Source organism: Stegostoma tigrinum, chromosome 6, assembly GCF_030684315.1.
Source record: "Stegostoma tigrinum isolate sSteTig4 chromosome 6, sSteTig4.hap1, whole genome shotgun sequence".
Taxonomy (NCBI): Eukaryota; Metazoa; Chordata; class Chondrichthyes; order Orectolobiformes; family Stegostomatidae; genus Stegostoma; species Stegostoma tigrinum.
In genome coordinates this window covers 82,482,346-82,503,352 of record NC_081359.1, presented here as the reverse complement: position 1 = coordinate 82,503,352, position 21,007 = coordinate 82,482,346, and the positions used below count along the sequence as shown (strand labels likewise).

Here is a 21,007-nt window from a genome sequence, read left to right as displayed (position 1 = left end):
ACTAGGTTGCACTGATTAGATAGTGTGTATACCTGTGTGCATGAACACACATCCAGAACATGATTCACAGCCACTACAAAGGTTCAAGATCAGTTGTTCTGGATGTTGTTTCATTTCAAGAAGCATGGAGGTTTAGCTGAACTCCAGTAGTAATTCTATGCCAGTGTAGTGCTGTGGCATAATACATATATTGCAGCAAATTTTTGATGCATAAATACTAAGCAATCAATGGTTAATGATTTGATTTTCCTTTTTATGATGTACAGTTTCCAAATTTCACATGATTCGGCCACCGCTTTGCTTTTTAATTCTGTTGTAATACTTTGTTCTATATTCGTAGGCGTCAAAGGTTACGGTGGCACAGTTTCCAGATTTCACATCGACTTAGCCTCACTTTAGCTTCACTACAGATCAGCAACCAGTCAGCAGCTCAGCTCAACCTGCTGCAGAAGTTTTCCCTCCTTCGACTCACAGCTATAATGGAGAAATATTCACCATCAAACAAACATGGCTGGACCTGGTGAGTTATTTTTGAGCCTAAGAGAGCAGTGAAACCACAAGCAGTCTTTAGTTTTTTTTAAATTTGAAAATTTGGTCATTATTAGGGACCAGAAGTAGATGAAGTTCTGCCATTTTTAAAACAATTAACACCTCAACTTGCCACACTAAACTCTTCCGGTGGGATTTTCTAAGATCTCTCTTTTTCAGATGATTTGGAATCTTAGAATACTAAAATGGTGAGTAGGAAGTTGTACATTCTTCTGAACGCAACTCTTGCTTGCCTTTCAGTAAAAACAAATAAGAGGCATAATTTACCTATGTTTACAGCAGGAAGTGAATCTTTTGCTTATTCCCACTTCTGCAACTTTGGTTTAACCCAAAGCAATTCAGCCTCTCGCCTGACCTCAATTTGAGGCACAAGAGTCGACATCTAGGACAGCTCAGATCTCTCATTTCCTTTTAAATGTTCATGGGATGTGGGGTCTCTGACACAGTTCTAATGATGGCTGTAAAACAACCTTTTTTTATTCCAAATTAAGCCTGGTGTGCTCTCCACACATGCTACCAGACCTGTTTGAATATTTCCAGCATTTTCTGTTCTTAAATCCATTTTCCAGAATTCAGTTGTCTTGGAGATCTGCTAATTTATTAAAGGAAATATTGTTGTCTTTTTCACTGTTCACAATGAGTCAGCAGCAGCATTTAAAATTAAGACAACACTTGCTGCTTAATTGTATCTGCAAAGGTTGAAATAAAAACAATGTCTGCGAGAGCCAAGAATAATTCCTTGTTCAGGCAAATACATTGTGCATTGACCTGTAAAAGGTGGACGTCTGTCTCTACTTTTAACATCATGTTGAACTGAGTCAGCATTCACATATACCTGTCGTCAAGCACAGGTAGGGTTTACAATAACCCATGCGTTTCTTTGAGGTTATTAGAGATGCCAAATTAAATTATTAACCTGGAAAAGAATGCTGTCCCATTTCCTTTGGAAGCTGGTTGCATTGATTTAGTCAGCTGCAAAACGTGATCACTGTGCAGTCCTTTTGGAGATAAAGCCTCACTTTCACATTGAGAATACACTCCATCCTATTCTGTAGCACTATCACAGTGCTAAAAGGGACAGATTTCAAACTGATCCAGCAACTCGAGACTGAGCATCCATGAGGTGCTGTTAGCCATCAGAGTGTTGTCCAGCCCAATGCATAACCTCATGGCCCAGCATATCCGCCATGCTACCATTTACCATCAAGCCTGGGGATCAGCTGGTTCAACAGAGTGCAGGGCACCCTTCCGGAAGCAACAGCAGGCTACAAGAAAAAAACCGTAGATGCTGACCACGGCAGATATCCATTACTCACTGTCTCAACAGGCATTTTAATCAAAGTCAGTAGCATAAGATTGGTGATAATAAAGAGCCAAGTTTCTTCCATGACTATCTGACTTTCTCAGATTCTGTCCTCTTACTTTATCCCTGCTTTTCAATCAGTTTACCATTGCAAGTTTACTTTCAGTTGCCAAAGATGGACAGTTGGTTCTGAACCAAGTCGGTAAACCTTACTACCCCTCTCTCTTTTTAGACACCTCTTACAACCTAACTCTTGAAGCTTATCATCATCTACTCTAATAACTTGTTATTTGTGTTAGACCTTGAGCTGTTTAGTTACCTTTAAAACCATGATATGATTTCAACTTGCTGAAAGCATTTATAAAAATCTGTTGTCCAAAATTCTCTCCTTATGCGACACACTCCTCTCTTATTCACAGCTTTATATGTGTTTCCATTGGTCTTGATTTGAGTGCTAGCCCACCATTATGATCATTTTCTCTTTAGTACCAACCCCTCAATGCAGGCAGGTAAATGGAATTATAATTGTGGTAGCATGATCTAATTAAATGAAGAGGCTCGAATGGCTGAATGGTCTCTCGCTGTTCCTCAGTGGCAGTCATGCTTATGTAGATTTCAGGCAGCAGGATGGAGTTCACATTAGAATATCTCATGTAAATTAGTTTCTTTTTACCTTTGAAGTGATTTCATTCTATTCATAGTTCCATGGAATGTTCTAGCTGATCAATGTTCATGAATTGGAAAAACTTTTCACATGTAGTTCTTACTAATTTATAATTTAGAATGCAGACTTCATACACTCCACCTTTCTGTTCAACATTTTTTTGAATGTTTCAGTTCTTTGACTTCTCTGCAATAATGACAATCACTGATGGGAAGAGAATATATTCAGTTTTTAAAAAACTCACTTTTTAAAAAGTAAGGCTTTTCACCGTACATCAGTATGTGCGACGACAATAAATCAAGTCCAACAAAAAGCATGTTCTTTATTATTTTAAATGAACATTTAACATTTTTTTCAAAAATAAGGAGGGTACGCTGTATTTCTGTCATGGACGTCATGTTGTGTTTAAGTGGATCACATCCTCTTCAGTAAGCAACGTGACATGGCTTCTTGCAGGTCTGTGCCCAAATTCATGAAGAGGATGAAAGTACCCGACTATAAGGACAAGAATGTCTTTGGCGTACCTTTGATAGTTCATGTACAGAGGACAGGACAGCCCCTCCCTCAGAGCATTCAACAAGCCATGCGTTACCTGAGGAGTCACTGTCTAGATCAGGTACGTGAGTCAATGTATTGAAACCAATTGGAATGTTATTGCTTTTATCATTGTTGTAACTGACGTCAAAATTTATATTTGGTCCTAATGTCTCCTGTGTCATCTCGGTTTTCATGAGATACAAAATTTGGCAAGAATTTCATGGAACTAACTGGCCAGGTTTTGGGAGTGCGGAATATATGTTACCAATTTTCTGAATTAGATGGGAAATTATTATTAAACTTTGGTTGACTGGTAACATAGACAAGAAAATATGGTTTTGTTTTTAAACTAAGCATGTGGAGTCGAGGAGGTAGAGTTCAGCAGACAGAAGGATAGGAAGTGTTTATATTGATACCTATACAGATACCAGCAAAGAAATCCTTATCCACTAATTATGATTAAATCATGTTTGGGAATTGTTTGTGTAGTTAGTTAGACTAGGATTTTTTTAGCCTAACATTTTGTGGGTAACTAGCCTACTAAGTCCCATGGAACTGTTCAAAGTCTCTGATTCTGTGTCAAGAGTTGGAGGTTTGTGCTGGAGGAAGAGAAACCAGGGTATTGGCCTTCAGACATAGAAAACTTCTCTGCAGTTTCTATCGCAGCCAATATATCGGGACTTCAGTGGGATCCCAGTGAGCATTTTGAGTTCATCTCCAATGATCTCGACTGGAATATCTGGACCATTTTACAATATGTCCATTTATTCATGGCATTTGAAGGTGTCAGAATATTTTATACTTTCCTTTCAGAATGTTACCAACTACCAAAGCAGGATTTTTTTCACAAATATTCATACCTGGTGTGCTTTTAACGGACTTGCCAAACTTCTGTGAGTGTGTTGTTTGAATTAAACATGCCCAACCCACAGATGACCAAACCTATATAGTACTGGGTCATGAATGTGGAGAAAAATCAGATTTACTCAAAAAAAAAAGTATCATTGGGTGCTTTTCAATGAGTAAATGATCACAATGAAAATATGGTCCAGTGTTCAACCGAGACAGAAAAGTTTGAGGCCGCCAGAAAGTCAGCCTGCATTGCATGTTATGGAAATCTCATACACCTGTGGATATGTGCAGCCTATGTATTCTGTATATCCCTTACAGATCATAACCACTCTTCAACATCCATTTCCTTCAGGAAGGGGCGTAGCATAAGATAGGCAAGTTAGTTACTTTTAAAAAATGAATGTGTTTATCTTCAGCACAAAACCAGACAAAGATTAAACATCCAAGTATCAATTGAGGTTTTGTTGAATTTACTAAGTAACTCTGCTGAACAGATGATTGAGTTGGCAAATGTGCGATTCACTCATTGCCACGTAAATATGATAATTAATCTTGTGAGTTATTGTTGTCGATGTACGGTATTTCACAACAATCCGCTCTATCCTGAAAGTTAATGAATCTAATAACTTATGGTGCACTTACAGATAATTGGGTTTTTTCATTTTAATTTAATACTTCTATTTTATTCCAGGTGGGTCTGTTTCGGAAGTCTGGAGCCAAATCCCGAATTCAGGCCCTTCGACAGATGAACGAAGCTTCTCCAGATAATGTTAGTTACGAAGATCAATGTGCCTATGATGTAGCTGATATGCTGAAGCAGTTCTTTCGCGATCTCCCAGATCCTCTCCTGAGTAGCAAACTAGGGGAAACTTTCCTGCATATCTATCAGTGTAAGCGACACATTGTCGATTATAGATTTTATAGTTTTTAATGGAGCTTTCCAGCTTTGTCCTAATGCTGAAATCTTATTCTTCACCGTTTACAATGGAATTAATCAAGTTAAATGAATATATCCCATAGGAAGCATTCAATATCAAAGAAAGGTAAAGTAATAAACAGTACGATACTTCTAGGGGTTACAATACAGATGCCGAAGTACAAAATGGAGACAAAATCAAATGAATTTTTGAATAAATCAGCTATTTTCTGTCACTTTTTATGTTCTTTTTTAGTTCAGATAAAGAATGAGAGTCTGGACTGAAATACTCCTAGTAAGGAATTATTCCAAAACTGTTCAGTGAGATGTATTAATATTTTTTGCAAAGATTCATTGTTTCTGATGTTGATATCTCAGATATTCTGTAAAATAGCTCATTTTGGCAATTCATTTGAGTTAATCAAATACACAGCATGCATATCACAGCAAATGCCAATTAGGCCAAATGGTCTGTGTGATCACTCTCTCATATCTCTCTTCATCTAACTTAACAAGCATAACCATTTTTCCCTTTCTCATTCTTGGGTTTCCCATCCTCAAACCCTGGATAAAACTATAGGCCACGTGTACCAAAGAGGGTCGTTACTAGTGGACCTTGATGTCAAAGTTTTATTTGACAAAATGTGGCATCTTGTGGGAGGTCAATGATCTCAGCTCTAGCACATCTCTGCAGGAGTGTCCTAGGCCCAGTGATCTTCAGCTGCTTCAACAACAACTTTCCCTCCATCATAAGGTCAGAAGTGGGTATGTTCACCAATGTTTGTGCAACATTTAGTCCATTCCTGACTCATCAGGTTTCTGAAGCATTCCATGCTCAAATGCGTCAGGAGCTGGACCATATCCATGGTTGGGCTACAAAATGGTTCACAACAATGCACATCACATAAATGCCAGGCAATGACCATTTCCAGTAAGAGCCATCATTGCCCCTTGGCATTCAATGGTATCACCGTCACTGAATCGCTCACTAATCAACATCCTGGGGGCTACCATTGACCAGAAATAGAACTGGATGAACCATATTAAAGCCATGGCTACAAGAGCAGTGAGTCACTCACCCCACCTGCTTTCCCAAAGTCTGTCCACCATCTATAAGAAACAAGTCCAGAGTGTGATGGAAAATTCCCCACTTGCGTAGATGAGTGTCACTCAAACAGTCAAGAAGCTAGACACCATACAGGACAAAACAACCCATTTCAAAGGCACTACTTTTATAAGTATCCACTCTGCATCCCACAATGTTCAGTAGCAGCAGTGTGTACCACCCAGTAAATGCACTGTACCAATTCACAAAGGGCCTTGTAGACAGCACCTTCCAAACTCATTCGCCTATGAATGACAAGCGCAGCACGTACATGGCAACACCACCGCAGGCTAGTTCCTGTCTAGGTCACTGACTATTCTGATTTCGAAATGTATAGTCATTTTTCAAGGATCGCTGGGTCAAAATCTTGGAATTCTCTCTCCACCAACAACATTGTGTGTCTTTCTACAGCATATGGATTACAGTGGTTCAAGGAGGGTTACTGCAAGAAGGGGTATAATTCTGGTCATCCTTCTGTAGGAAAGATGTTGTTAAACTTGAGAGGGTGCAGAAAAGATTGACCAGGATATTGCCAGGAATGGAGGGTTTGAGCTATAAGCTGAAGCTTTTTTCCAGGGAGCATTGGAGGCTGAGGGGTCACCCTATTGAGTTTTATAAAATCATGAGGGGCCTGGATAGGGTGAATAGCAGTGGCATATTTCCTAGGATGTGGCATCCAAAACTAGATGACATAGGCTTTTATGGTGAGAGGGGTAAGATTTAAAAAGGACCTATGGGACAACTTTTTCACAGAGGGTGGTAATACCTGGAACGAGCTGCCAAAGGAAGTGGTAGATTATGGTGGAGGCTGGTTCAGTTATCACATTTAAGTCATCTGGAAGGGTATATAAATAGGAAGGGTTTACAGGCGTTGCTGATAAATGGGATTAAGACATATTGGGATGTCTGGTGTGCATCCTGCATGTGAATTAAAAACAAAATGGAGATTTCTAAACAGAACTCCTGTCAACATTTGAATTCTTGGCCTCTTATCTCCAGAAATGAAGACCGGTATACTTCAAGGCACAAATGACCCATCAGTAATCTAAAAGGCCATGAATAATAAAGCTAGAGGCTAGTTGAGAGAATGGGTATATGACTGTTGTTAAAGGTAGTAGCGGACGCAAAGTGACTATATATGGATTAGGAATCTTTACAGTCTGTTTTTAAGAAGATAAATTAAGAAGTAGGCTCAGTTATCTATTAAGTACCAATAGTTTTGAACATTTAAAGTATTTAGCTTGTTTTCTGGATGTGTTTTATAACTGTCTGTTGCACTAATATGTGCAGATGTTCCCAGGGAGCAACGGCTACAGGCAGTGCAGGCTGCCAGCATGCTGATGTCGGATGAAAACCGTGAGGTTCTGCAAACCCTTCTTTGTTTCCTTAGTGACGTGACTTCAGTAACAGAAAATCAGATGACTCCTATGAACCTTGCCGTTTGCTTGGCACCATCTCTCTTCCACCTTAATTTAATTAAGAAAGGATCCTCCTCTCCAAGGTAGGGCCCTTGCTTCTGGGTATTATGAGTCTAACCTAATAGCATAAATCGTATAAAACAACTGGCATGTTTTGACAATACTTATGGGTAGCAGAGATTCTCAATGGTTTTAACAACATTGTTTGTCAATAAAGTTTCAATCCTGAACTAAACTACAGAAATGTTATTCCATTAATTTATAAACTAATGAATAAAGTATTCCACCATACTTCAAATCCATATTGCTTCTGTAGTTATCATCCTGAGCAGAGCTTTTCAAGTCTGAATCTTTTTAGATACTATTTCAGATCAGAAATCAAAGCTTGACCCAATCAGAAATGTAAAGTTTAATACACAAAAAGGCCATTTGACCTAATGTCTGCAACAATTGTTTGCTAGAGGGAACAAAATGAATCTTCTGGCCTGTTCTTACCCTTGAGCTTTTTCCTTTTGTTTTTGAATCAAATGTGTATCCAATTTTCCTTTCGCAAGTTGAATGATTTATATCTAAACTCCTCCCTGTGGCAATATATAGTATGCTCTTGCAGCCTGGTATATGAGGAAATTGCTCCTATTATCCTGCATTGTTCTTTTAGAATCTGCCATGAATTGGTAACCACTGATTTCAAAATCCTCAACTCTTCTCAATCCTCAACTCTTTCTCAATTTACTCTTTCAAAATGCTTTCTATTAATCTTTCAGTGCTTTGCCTCTTTCATCACAACAATAGTTTTCCCAACCAGACAACATCCTGGCAGATTAATACTCTCTCTACAGTCTTTTATAATCAGGTTTCCAAAACTCCACATATACTCTAACTTTGGCCTCAGCAATCTTTTGTAACAGTCACCGTGATACGTGCTAATTCTCTGTGCAGTTATTTGCATCCTCTTTACGGGGCCTTATCTATTTGTACTCTTAATTGCGGGAACAAACTATATAAACGGTTTAGTTTCTCTGTTCGTCTATGTCCGTCAATCTTTTTCTGTTACGTGGAATGCATCTGTTCCTGGGACAGTTTTCCCAGGCACTGAACGACAGGGGTATTGGCAAGCAGGTTGTGAAAATCACATGAGGTGACCAAGACAGTGTTGCTTGATGTTCAGAACAAAAAATCCCATTTTTCAACAAATAGTTAAATGGTGAGCCAGGATTCTTGTTAGTAAGCCGCAAGGAGCCTGTTAGGATGAGTTAGCATGCATTAACATCCTCACTATTATGTCATCTCACCTCATTGATATGCAGTTTCCCATTCTCCTACCTATTGGATTAAAAACTAGATGGTGATAATTTCTGAAATGAAAGTCAGAGCAGTTACCTGGTGACTCGAGCTCACCACTTTCTCCTGCGGCCTTCTATTTTGCACAGCCGTACACAACCCACCAGGACCTCCCAGGTCAATGTTGGCAAAATGGGGTCCCAGTTTCCCTCTGTCCAATGTGTCTGGGGAATTTGACAGGACCCACACAGAGCAGCCACAGACTGCCAGCTCATGAAGTGTACAGGCAGGCTGTAAAGGTGGCACCAAGATTCCCAGAAGGCCCCAGCAATAGTTGGTACTTCTGCCGAGTGGATCAATTTGGGGCATGGTGCATAGGCAATGATGTGAATTTGGGAAGATGGCCTGAGAAGCCCTGCTCGGTGTTGTGGAGAGAATTCCCCCATAAAACCCACGAAAATTGACAGTCAAAATTTAATATGGACAAGAATGACAATAAACCTTGGAAAGGAAAGAAAGAAGGGTTTGAATCTTACCAAAAATTGACTGTCATTAATTTTTCTGCTGTCACTTGTCTTTCCATTAGATTAAACTACTCATGCTTTCCAAATCCCTTTTACAAATTGTTCTCACTGTTTGCTTTTGCCATTAACAAATATCTGTGTATTGCTATGTTTTGCTTTCGTTATGCTAAAATGCAAAACATCTTTATGTGCTAAGATCAAATGTATAACTGGTGTTGAGTGCTGGGTTATTCAACTGTGCTGCTCAATGTGATTCTTAATTTCATTTTGTTGCATGCACTTGATTTCTCCTTCTTTCAAAGCTCAGGAGACAGGCAGTTGAGTGACTGCAGGTAATCTACATACTTGTACCATATTCTCCTTCGGCAAAATCCATGGGTGAAAGTAGCGGGACTGATAGCAGCATTAAATTTACTAAAGGACGATTGAAACGAACCTCAGTTAAAGTCCAAAACAAACTCCCTACCAGCAGTGAAGAAGTACCAACACCAAAAGGATCACAGCAATTCAAGAAACCAACTCACTACATTTTCTCAAGGGAAATTAGCAATAGACAAATGCTGATCCAGCCAGCGATACCCAAATCTCATGATTGAATAACAAAAAAAAGTCAATGGTCTGTCCTTAAACCTATGTATTTTTGAATGAATTATTTCTTTTTCTGTCTGTTCTTCCTATGGATGACTCTCGCAATTCCAGGATTTGTTGTCTATCCCTAACTGCACTTGAACTGTGTGACTTGCTATGCAGAAGAGTTGAGTTGGCCATATTACTATTGTGCTAGAATTGCATGTTAGCCAGACGAGGTGAGAACTGTAGATTTCTCAACCTGAAGAGCATTCTAACAATTAATAGCTGCAGCAGACCCCATTACTGAGACGAGTATTCCATTTCAGATATTCTTTGAGTTTAAATTCCACCAGCTACCATGGTGGTTTTTGAACCCGTTTCCCAGAGCATTAACAAAAAACAACTTTCAGATCATAGAATCCCTACAATGCACATGCTGGGAATCTGAAACAAAACACCAGTTTTTGTCTGGCAGCATCTGTGAAGAGAAAGTAGAGTTAATGTTTCAGTTCGAGAGGCCGAAGAGACCCCGGACCTGTGACGTTGATTCTGCTTTCTTTCCACAAGGCTGCCAGACCTGCTGAGTTTCTCCAGAAATTAATGTTTTTGTCCCAGAATACTAACCTGGGCCTCGGGATTACAGGTCCAATGCCATCACTACCTATTTCTACCATTTCCTTGCCATGATTACAAATTATTATCAGCAGTAACAAGGCAGGAGGGCCACAGCATTATTAATGTGTAATGTTTTCAAAAATAACTAAGTTGGAGCTCATCCTGTTGAAGCTCATTGCAAAGTAATTAACAATTAATAAGTGGCTTTAACAAAATGAATCTTAAGAATAGTTCAGTCCCCAAGGTTGTTTTTTAGAATAATCTGATTTGTCTTTGGTTAATATAAAGCAAAGTTTATATCCATGAAGAAAACTGGGTTACATAATTTTGTATTTCATTGTGTTTGCTTTCAGATATGAATGTTATTTAAAATTTCTTCATAAGCAAGCACTGCTAAGTTTGACTGTTTTAATTTCCTCTTCACTGATAACCCATTCAATCTGCTTAAGTGCATTTACTCTCTAGATAAAAATACAGATACATGGAGCCAAGCTGTGACATCAAATTAATATTGTGGCGTTTTCACTTGATTAACTTTTAACTTTTGGAGGCCACCAGGCAGACTTCATGTTTAACTTTTTGGCACTATCCACAGCTATTTCCCTCTGCCAAGGGATTTAGCATATTTTGGGGAAAAATGCATACCTGTGAAAACTATGTAGCTTGTTAGAAGTGGCAGCCCTGGAAAGTGTCAAGATGACAATTCCAATTCTGTGTTTTAATCAAGCCATTTCAAGAACATTTTATAATTTAGGCTATGGTTCAGAATTAAAGCAGCATTGCCATCCAAAAACATAGCAACATCTGACACATGAATTGTTTTCCAGTTAGCAAGTTGGTATATCAAAAGTAAAAGCTGTCAAGTAGTTATGTACAAAGGCATTTGTGGAGAGAAACAAAGTTAACAAAATCAATGACAGTTCATCAGAACTCTGAGTAATTCACCCAACAGACAGCCAGAAGGACAAACATTATTTTAACTCTTATCTGGAAATATAAAAAGTAGCTTCTCCGTCACCTTGATGCCTTGTTTGTGTGTGTGCCTAATCATTTTCATGTTAAAATGAACAACTAACCAGCCTTTTCCCTCTGATTTACAATAGGGTAATGCATCGTAAATATGCAATGGGAAAACCTGATCAGAAAGACTTGAATGAGAATCTTGCAGCTACACAGGGACTGGCCCAGATGATCATAGAATGCAACAAAATTTTCCAGGTGAGTCACTGTTCAGTAGCTAAACGAACTAACTTTAAACTGCGATGATTCAGAGGTGTTTTATAATTGCTGTTATTGTTGCATAACCATTAGAGTCAATAAAATTGATTAAACTGCAATATGTTACCAAATTTTAACTCCTGTAATGTGATCTGCTTTAACCTCAATGTGTGCTCTGATCTCAGCCAAGGAAATAGAATTCTTTGAGGAGGTGACAGTTATGGTGAATGTGGGGGAAAGATATTGCTCGTATGTAACTATCAGAAGACCTTTGACAGGATATCTCACAACTAAGGAAGTTTCAGAAATACAGAACTAAATGTGACAAAACAAATTTGACCATTAACTAACTGATTACAGCGATTGGAAATTAAATGTAAACTGAGTGCCTAGAGTAAGTAGTAATATCTTGCAGGATTCTGGCCTGGGGCTGCAATGACTGAATTTTTACCAGGGCCAAGATGGCACACTTAGAAGCTGGCAAGACAGGAAAATAGGTGACATGCCACTTATGGACGACCGTCTAATGCATTCTCACTGCTGGGAATCTTTCCCAGGGGGACATTCCGAATTGGATCAGTTACTTGAAGTAGTCGATCAGTTACTGGTTTGTGGTGATTTTGGTCTCCATTGCATTTCATGGCTGGCCCTAAGTCATGCTTGGAGACCGCAAATTCCTCCAGTAAATTGGCAGTCAGGAAAACTGCACTCCTGGCTAGGTTTGACCCACTGAAGAAATGTCCTCCATCCTAGTGGATCTGTTGGTCTATATCATGTTTATTTTTCCATTGCTTTGCAGCCAATACAGGCAGTTCCATGCTGAAAAAGGCTCGCTGGATCTGAAACATTAATTCTGAATTCTCTCCACAGATGCTGCCAGACCTGCTGAGTTTCTCCATCAATTTCTGTTCATGCTTTAGTTCCGTGCTGAGATGTCCTAGACAATGTTTCTCAAATCTTTTCCCATTGTGACTCCTTTCTGGTGCTTGCAAGTTGCTGGGGCCCTACACCTTAGGGAGTGGGATGAGAAGAAGCTTGTCAGACCGGGGAGATACCTTTTTATATTAGGGGTATGTATGAGGGAGGGTTAAAAATTCAAAAAGCAATGGAAGTAGTCGGAGGCGGGGGGGGGAAGCTTTCAGTCAAAATTGTAGAGCAACCATCCTTTGTTATTTTATCAGGACAGGATTCCATCCCCCAGGACTAGGGCAATTAAGCGTTGCCCACAATTTTAAAGTCTCTGATGAAAAGTCCACACATCTGTTAGGACATGGTTCACCACAGCAGTTATTGCTGCCTGAGAACTCTCAATCCTAAAATTTTAGCTGGTGACCCCAGTCAAGATCACCAACCCGCATTTTGGGAAGCTCTGCAATGGTTCCTGACCTGCTTTCTTTTGGCTGAAAGATGACTGATGGAACTCTGTGTCAATAGATGAGAGACCCCATTATTCATTCCTGGGATGATTATTTTGAAAGAAGAAATAATGGTTTGGTGGAAAGCTTGATGTGAAACAGCAGAAGGATTCAGAGGTTTGCAAGACATCCAACAGTGCTTTTTCACATATATAAGGCCATTAAAAAGAAAATGGAATTTGGATGTAATGACAAACGGCCATTCATTCGGGGGTTGGTCTGATTGGCCACCAGAACTTTGGAAGGTCAGTGGAAACCCTGAATAAAATGTAAACAAAATTTTCTGTGACTTGTTTGAAGAACCCTCGATAATTTTACAGGCATCAGTTTTTTTTGAAACATCTTCATCTTCACCCCAGCGGTCTGTTGTTCTAAGATGGATTCAAGTACTATGAAGGCACATAGTTTTGTTTGAACCAAACAAGTGATTGCAGTGAATTATGTCAGCACCAGCTCACATGCAGGTTCCTTTGGTAGTTCCTATTAATTCATAGTTAATTGGTTTAAAATGTAACATGTCAACACAGCACCGTGCAGTTAGTTTATCAAGTATTTGGATTAATTTTGATTTACTGTTTCTTTTTAAGGTTTTAATATCACTTTGCAGTACAGAACTCAATTCTATTTCTAAAAGCTGGAAATCTGGAACACACTCTTCAGAGTCTCCGGCTATAGCTGGGTCATTATGATCTGGTCAACTGTTGTTGTAAAGCTATTTTTCTGTGTCTGTGACTTATCTTTATCCAATTATCCACCATTTGGAACAGATCCCTCAAGATATGATGATGCAGTCTCGGAACTCTTACATTGAGGCTGATGCCCATCCATTGACACTGGAGGAACTTGGAAAACAACTCGAAGATGAAGGTGCAAATTATCAGACCTACCTGGAGAACCTCATCCAGAACCTCCAGAAAGAAGCCAGGGAGAAATTTAAAAACTGGGTTGCGTGCCCATGCCCTGATAACACTGAACTTGCTTACAAAAAGGTATGCTTTTACACAAGCACTTATTCTATATTTGAATATGTTGATGATTTTAAAAATAACCTCACTTCCTTTTAGGCACTATCATTTAAATGATGACCAGTATAAACCTTGTACAAAATATTTCAAAAACTCAACAGTAATTTTTAAAGTCTTAATCTGTGATATTTCTGTTCCTCACTGCCTACTGGAATGACATTTCATCAGTATTAATGTCAATCAAGTTGTCAGCACCATGTAGTGGTTGCAGTTGCAAATATGATACAAAAACGTGTAAAGAAAGCTCTGGTGGAATAGATAGAATTGTCACTTAATGCATTGGTTGCATGTAGATTTTCCAAAAACACCCTTGCTAATTATTCTCTAGAAGAGACTTTATCTCTGTGAAGTGCTCATAGAATGGAGGAAAAGTGGTCATTTCTAAAGAGAAAAGCAGACTGCGTTGAAGTTCATCACCTTGATATGACATTTGAGAGCCAGTCCTAAAAGTTTACCAACAGGTTGTGTTTTTCACTGGGATAATAGGAATGGCAGATGCTGGAGAATCTGAGATAACAAGGTGTAGAACTGCATGAACACTGCAGGCCGAGCAGCAAAGCTGATGTTTCGGACCTAGACCCTCTGTCGGAAATGGGGCGGGGAAGGGGGGTTCTGAAATAAGTGGCGGGGGGGGTACCGAAGATGGATAGAGAAGATGATAGGTGGAAAGGAGACAGACAAGTCAGAGGTGGGGATGGATCCAGTAAAGGTGAGTGTAGGTGGGGAGGTAGGGAGGAGAAAGGTCAGTCCAGGGAGGACGGACAGGTCAAGGGGGTGGGATGAGGTTATTGGGTAGGGAATGGGGGTGCAGCTTGAGGTGGGAGGAGGGAATAGATGGGAGGAAGGACAGGTTAGGGAGGCAGGGACAAGCTGGGCTAGTTTTGGGATGCAATAGCGAGAGGGGTGATTTTGAATCTTGTGAAATCCACATTGATACCATTGGGCTACAGGGTTCCCAAGCGGAATACGAGTTGCTGTTCCTGCAACCCGCGGGTGGCATTGTTGTGGCACTGCAGGAGACCCAGGATGGACATGTCGTCTGAGGAATGGGAAGGAGAGTTGAAATAGTTTGCAACTGGGAGGTGCAGTTGTTTATTGCGAACCAAGTGTAGGTATTCTGCAAAGCGGTCCCCAAGCCTCATTTTTCACTGTTCTGTCAATCAATAATGATTAGTGACCTAGAACATCTAATGCAATAATTTTAAGTATGGGGTTATCGTAAACATATCCATTTAAACCAGGCACCACTTTCTATTAATATGGGTAAACTAATTCAGGAAATATGACCAAATCAACATATTGTAGTGAACATAAAATCGTGCATTAGGTGCAGATCCTTCTTCCAAACCACAAGAGAGACAGATGGTTTCTTCCTAATATTGGTGGAGTGAAGCTATATACCCAGAATAAACTGTAGTCCAGTTCTCAGCCTCCAATTGTTCACTTTACTCAAGCTGTATTACTCAAGCTCCTGTATTTATACCATGCAACTACAAAATTTAGATTTTATATACATGTTGTAAAATAAATGTCTGAATTGTTATTTCAACAGCTTTCTCCTGATGTCATGAAACATATTAATCATTTTCAGCTTTTAACTGTATTTTGACAAAAGCAGAATTTCCTGCCCCAGCAAACTACAGATCAATCAGCATCCTGTTTTTTTTTGAAAAGGCAAGGTTTACTGGTTTGGGTGTGTTCCCTTCGGTAGAAATGCCACATCCTTTTCACATTAAAGACGTTCAATTGATCTGTTATGTATTTCAGCATTTTATTCTTTCTATATTGCCTGTAAACTTGTAAAGAGTTCTTGTTATTTGATTTTCTGTTTTATTGAGGTATGTATAATGAATAAAAGTATCAAAGACTCAGTGATAGGAAAGCGCACGATTAGTGGTATTCTGACTTGAAATAAAGAACCAGCATTTGTGTAGCACCCAATACAACCTCAGGATGTCCCAAATTGTTATAAAAATGATAAATTATTTTTTAAAGTGTATCCATGTCTTAATGTTGGAAATGCAGTATCCAAATTGTCCCACGCACTGCATGACGAGAAATAGAAGTACTGGAATTCATTTTACCATCAAGCTTTCTCAGTAATTCAGTAAAGTCATGCTGATCGTGTACAACCCTTGGCTCCCTTTGTATCAGCCTCTGTCTTGAATGGATTCAACGATTAAGTATTCACAGCTCTCAATGGTACAGAGTTCCAAAGATTCACATCTCTTTAAACAAAGAAATTTCTCTTCACCTCCACCTTCAATGGATGACCCTTACTCAGAATTGTAGCTCCTGGGGAAAGCTTATCTTTCCTCAGTGAATACCACCAGGATTTTCCCCTATCACACTACTTTTATTTTTTGTTCAGTTAATAATTTTCATGTTTCTAATATTCAGCCAGATTAAATAAGTAAATAAATAAACACAAAGTAATATGGATGCTGGCAATCTGAGATGAAAACAAAGTGCTGGAGAAACTCAGCAGGATCTGTAGGAAGAGAAGTAGAGTTAATATTTCAAGTCTGACATGACTCTGCTCAGGTTCCAGTGAAGAGTCATGTTGGACTCTGTTGCTTTCTCCACAGCTGCTGCCAGGTCAATTCTTTCTCCAGCACATTTGGATTTTCTTAAAGCTGGGTTGATTCTCTAGCTCTTCTTAAAAACATAAAGGTGCTTACGACTCAGTTCCAGGATTCCCGACCCCATTCACAGGCTTTCACTGGGACTTTTTAAAACAAGTTGTAGTTACAAGTCTGCAAAATTTCAATAATAAAATATGAAACTGAATGCTAGTCTTATCAGTGACGACCATTCAAATATTGAAACTAATCTGGTTCATTAATGTCTTTTTGTTTGGGAAGGAAATCTGCCTGCCTACCTTACTTCGTCTGAGCGACATATGACTGCAGAATACCAGCAATGTGGACAACCCTTGGCAACCCACTGAGATGCCCACATTAGCTACTCAGATCAAGGGTACTTTGAGATGGGCAGTATAGTGCTGGCTTTGCCTGTGACGACCACATCTCATGAAAGAGTAAATTAACTAGAAGGGCTTGAGCACACAACTTTGTTCAGAGGCAGGAACGCTAAACACTGACCTGCAGTCATTTTCTAATATTTATAAATTCTAAATTGTCTCAGTTAATGATTGCAATAATAAAAGCTTTTTTTTGTGGTAGGTTGGTGATGGTCACCCTCTCCGTCTGTGGAAGGTATCCGTTGAAGTCGAGGCACCACCTTCAGTAGTTCTAAATAGGGTACTACGAGAGCGTCACTTGTGGGACGATGACCTACTCCAGTGGAAAGTTGTGGAGTCCCTGGACAAGCAGACCGAAATTTTTCAGTATGTCTTGAACAGCATGGCCCCCCACCCCAGCCGGGACTTCGTCACACTGAGGTAAATATTGAATGTGTAATACACCACATCCAAAACACACAACCTGGTAATAAAATGGAGAGCAAAAGTTGAATGTTTGGTGACAATAAGAATGTTTCAATGGGAAGTGGGTGAGCAGAATTTAAACTTAGTTTAACATTTTGAATTTAACTGGGAACCTCGGCTGTAAAATGAAATTGCTTACCAATGGCAGTTAACTGTCTATCAGTTGCAAGTGCCGAAACAGCAAGGGCTAATTATTGTGAGCATTTGTAACTTGGTTGTGGCTCAAAACAAAACATAAAAACAAAGTGATGCACAAACTTCAAATGGAACGTATAAGTAGGGAATTTGATGAATGGGTATTCTGACAGTGGGAAGGAGGTACCATTTCTTCCATTTTGGATGCAGTTCATTTTGCCTTCAGGCAGCAGTTAATTTTTGTCTGGTGTTCTAGTGGTCATTGCAAATTAGTGTAAAAAATAAAGATTCTTTCTTTTTCCTTTTTTGAGACCAAGACGTGGATATAAATCCAGACATAACCACCCCTTGTGTGCAGAACGATATCCCAACTCCACTTTGAGTGGTGTTTATTGGAAGGTGGATATTTCCTAAAAACAAAAGGGAAGATTTATACTAAGCCTTCACAAATGGACTCCTGAGAGTGAGTCACTGTACCCGGTCGTAAATTATAGCTTTGTTATCATCAGAAAGGGAGGGGAAGTTATCGCACACTTGCCCTCATTCATACATAAAGGTTTGGCTCTGTTTTTTAAACTGTGCCTAGTTCTACAATTTATCTTTCACCTTTTCCCTTTAATGTCTTGGAAACTTGGAGCAAATTACCATAGGATGGAATCTTATAGGGATCTGAGTGAAGTGGGTTATGGTGAGGTTTTTGACAGTCAGAGAGCCATCTTGACATTGGGAGTGACTCACTCCTTCATTTATGCTTCTCACAAGCATTCCAATGAGTTTCTCGTGACCCTCAGCTGATGATGGCAACTCCTTAACTGAAACTGAAAAGAGCTACAGAGCAGAATAGCAGAAGCTAGACAGCCCCCTGTGAATTGGGGTATTTCCAAGGGCATGAGACAAAATAAAGCAGAAAACTTATGAAGATTCGGTAGTCTGATTCCTGTGAAAGCAGATTTGTTTGAGGAACAATTGTGTCAGCTCAGTTTGTCACTGGAATTTGAGGATAAAAGGTACCTTACTGAAACATATAAAATGCAAAATTCTGATTTGGTTTCACAAACTGGATGCCAGGATGATGATTTCCCTAGCTGAAGGGCTTACAAGAAGGGGTTGCAACCTCATGGGCTAGACTATTTGGAACCAAGATGAGAGAAATTTATTCATTGAGAGAACTGATATACCTGACGATTATTCTTGACGCTGACGTCATCAGCGGTTATAAAGAGACAAGGGAATACGGTGTTCAGTTAGAGGATCAGTTGCAGTCATGTTGAATGGTAGAGCAGACTCACTGGGCTGAATTGTCTCCTCTTACTCCTGTTTTCTATGTTTAATAGTGATTTCGCCCAAGATACCTGACAAACGTTCATATTATTGCTGCATTAGAATTTTGAACATTCATTGAAGCCAAAACACGATTCTTAGTCGGCTTGAATTTGGTGTTCACTTATTTAATCAATGAAATGGAAAGTAAAGCTAAACTTGGCCTGTGACTACTGAAGCTTCAATGAAGCTGATAAGGCTCTTTCTTATTGGACATTGCAATATAAGAATCATTTTACTAATTTTTTTCTTGTAAACTCAAGATAAAATGTTTGCTTTTTGCTCTGGCTGTTTCAGAACGTGGAGGACCGATTTACCAAAGGGAACATGCGCATTTGTGGCCATTTCTATAGAACACGATGATGCACCTTTGGTGGGTGGAGTCCGAGCCATGGTCATTGACAGTCAGTGTCTGATTGAGCCATGTGGCTCAGGGAAATCCAGAATGACACACTTAAGCAGAGCAGATCTGAGGTAATTGAGCTGTAGCACTATTTTCTGTTTTTTTTTTTGCATTTTTGGCCCACAGTGACAAAAAGGGAAAAAAGTCTAGATGCTCATCTTCATTCTTCAATAACTCTCCGGTCTGCAGAGGTCAAGGAATAAATATTTAAATATTACTGAAGAGAGACACATGCCACTGAAGTTTCTTGCCTTGCAGTCTTCAGGACAAACACAAGAACACTAAATTTTAAACAGTCCCCGCAGTTTATATGATGAGAGAAATCGGGTGATAATTGGCTGATAAAGCAACTCTGGCTGTGACATGACCATGGACAATGAAGTGGGCGACTGTAGAACCTGTCCTTTCGGCTAATTGAAAATAAGGGACAGATTCGCTGAGGATTCAATTGGATAGTGCTGGAAGGATGCCTTTCCTTCGAGAAAATCCAGACTGAAGCATTCTTTGACTTTTTTTCCACTCACTGAGGGGATGTGTGTATTGCTGGTTGGCCAGCAATTTATTGCCTGTCCTTAGTTGTCCTTGAGAAGGTGGTGATGAGCTGCCATCTTGAACGGCTGCAGCCCAGGTGCTGTAGATTGACCCACAATGCAGTTCAAGAGGAAATTCCAGGATTTTGATCCAGCAACCGTGTGGGAACAGCTGTATGTTTCCAAGGCAAGGTAGTGAGTAGCTCGGAGGAGATCTTGAAAGTGGTGGTGTTCCCTTGTATTGGCTGCCCTTGTCCTTCTAGATGGAAGTAGCTATGGATTTGGAAGGTGCTGACTGAGGAGTTTTGAGTTTCTGCATTGCATCTTGCAGATAGTACACTGCTGCTGAGCATTGGTGGTAGAAGGAGTGAATATTTATGGACATGCACCAAACAGGCTGCTTTGTCTTCGATGGTGTCAAGCTTCTGGAGTTTTGGAGCTGCACTCATCCAGGCAAATAGGAAATATTTTACTGCACTCCTAACTTGTGTCTTATAGCTGACAGGCTTCAGGGAGTCAGGAGGTGACCTCCGTATTCCTGGCTTCTGACCTGCAAGGTACAGTGGTTAGGTGGTCTGTTATTGGTGATGGTCATTGCCTGAGATCAAGATGTTTCCCCTTTAAGATGGTGATGAGTTTTTTTTTCTCGGAGGATCATTAGGCTGTGGAAGTCTTCTGCAGAACGCTGTGGATACTGGCTAACAAAATTTTTTAAAGGTGGAGTTAGGTTTTCACTAGAAAAGATAGTTGAGGATTATTGGATGAGGTTGATTGGGCAGCAGGCAGGAAAATGGAGTTGAGGCCACAACCAGATCGGCCATGATCCTGCTGAATGGCCTGCTCCTGCGCCAGAGTCCTCTGTGGACAACTTCAACTAAGATCACAGCATATAAAGGGAAAAAGTCCAAAATGTGACAATACAAAGAAAGGTGTTGGGCATTGTCTTTCAAGGCAGTAAGTCAATTTTGTAATTCTGCTGATAATGCAAACTGCTGAAGCTTCACTCTGATTAATGATATCGTGCTGCACAATTAAATTATTGCTTTCTAGCTGTCAGCCATCTATTATTGAATGTAGCATTACTGTCTACCTGAAGTAGAAACTGAAGCTGCTGGAAGCATACAGCTAATGAATCAGCATATGATAAAAGAAAGTAGACCAGCATTTCAAGTCATGCTA

The 21,007-nt window shown here is 39.7% G+C and overlaps 1 protein-coding gene across 4 annotated transcripts in view; it reads left to right on the top strand.

Annotated features, from left to right (window-relative positions):
- Window positions 1-21,007, top strand: part of LOC125453193 (stAR-related lipid transfer protein 13-like) — a 464,022-nt gene that overhangs the window by 441,079 nt on the left and 1,936 nt on the right. For all 4 annotated transcript variants that reach the window (XM_048532431.2, XM_048532433.2, XM_048532432.2 and 1 more), the window contains 8 exons: window positions 341-520; window positions 2,973-3,132; window positions 4,597-4,795; window positions 7,217-7,427; window positions 11,438-11,552; window positions 13,735-13,956; window positions 17,178-17,395; window positions 19,193-19,369. In XM_048532431.2, the coding sequence (XP_048388388.1) occupies window positions 341-520; window positions 2,973-3,132; window positions 4,597-4,795; window positions 7,217-7,427; window positions 11,438-11,552; window positions 13,735-13,956; window positions 17,178-17,395; window positions 19,193-19,369 (1,482 nt within the window). The remainder of the gene's footprint in view (window positions 1-340; window positions 521-2,972; window positions 3,133-4,596; window positions 4,796-7,216; window positions 7,428-11,437; window positions 11,553-13,734; window positions 13,957-17,177; window positions 17,396-19,192; window positions 19,370-21,007) is intronic.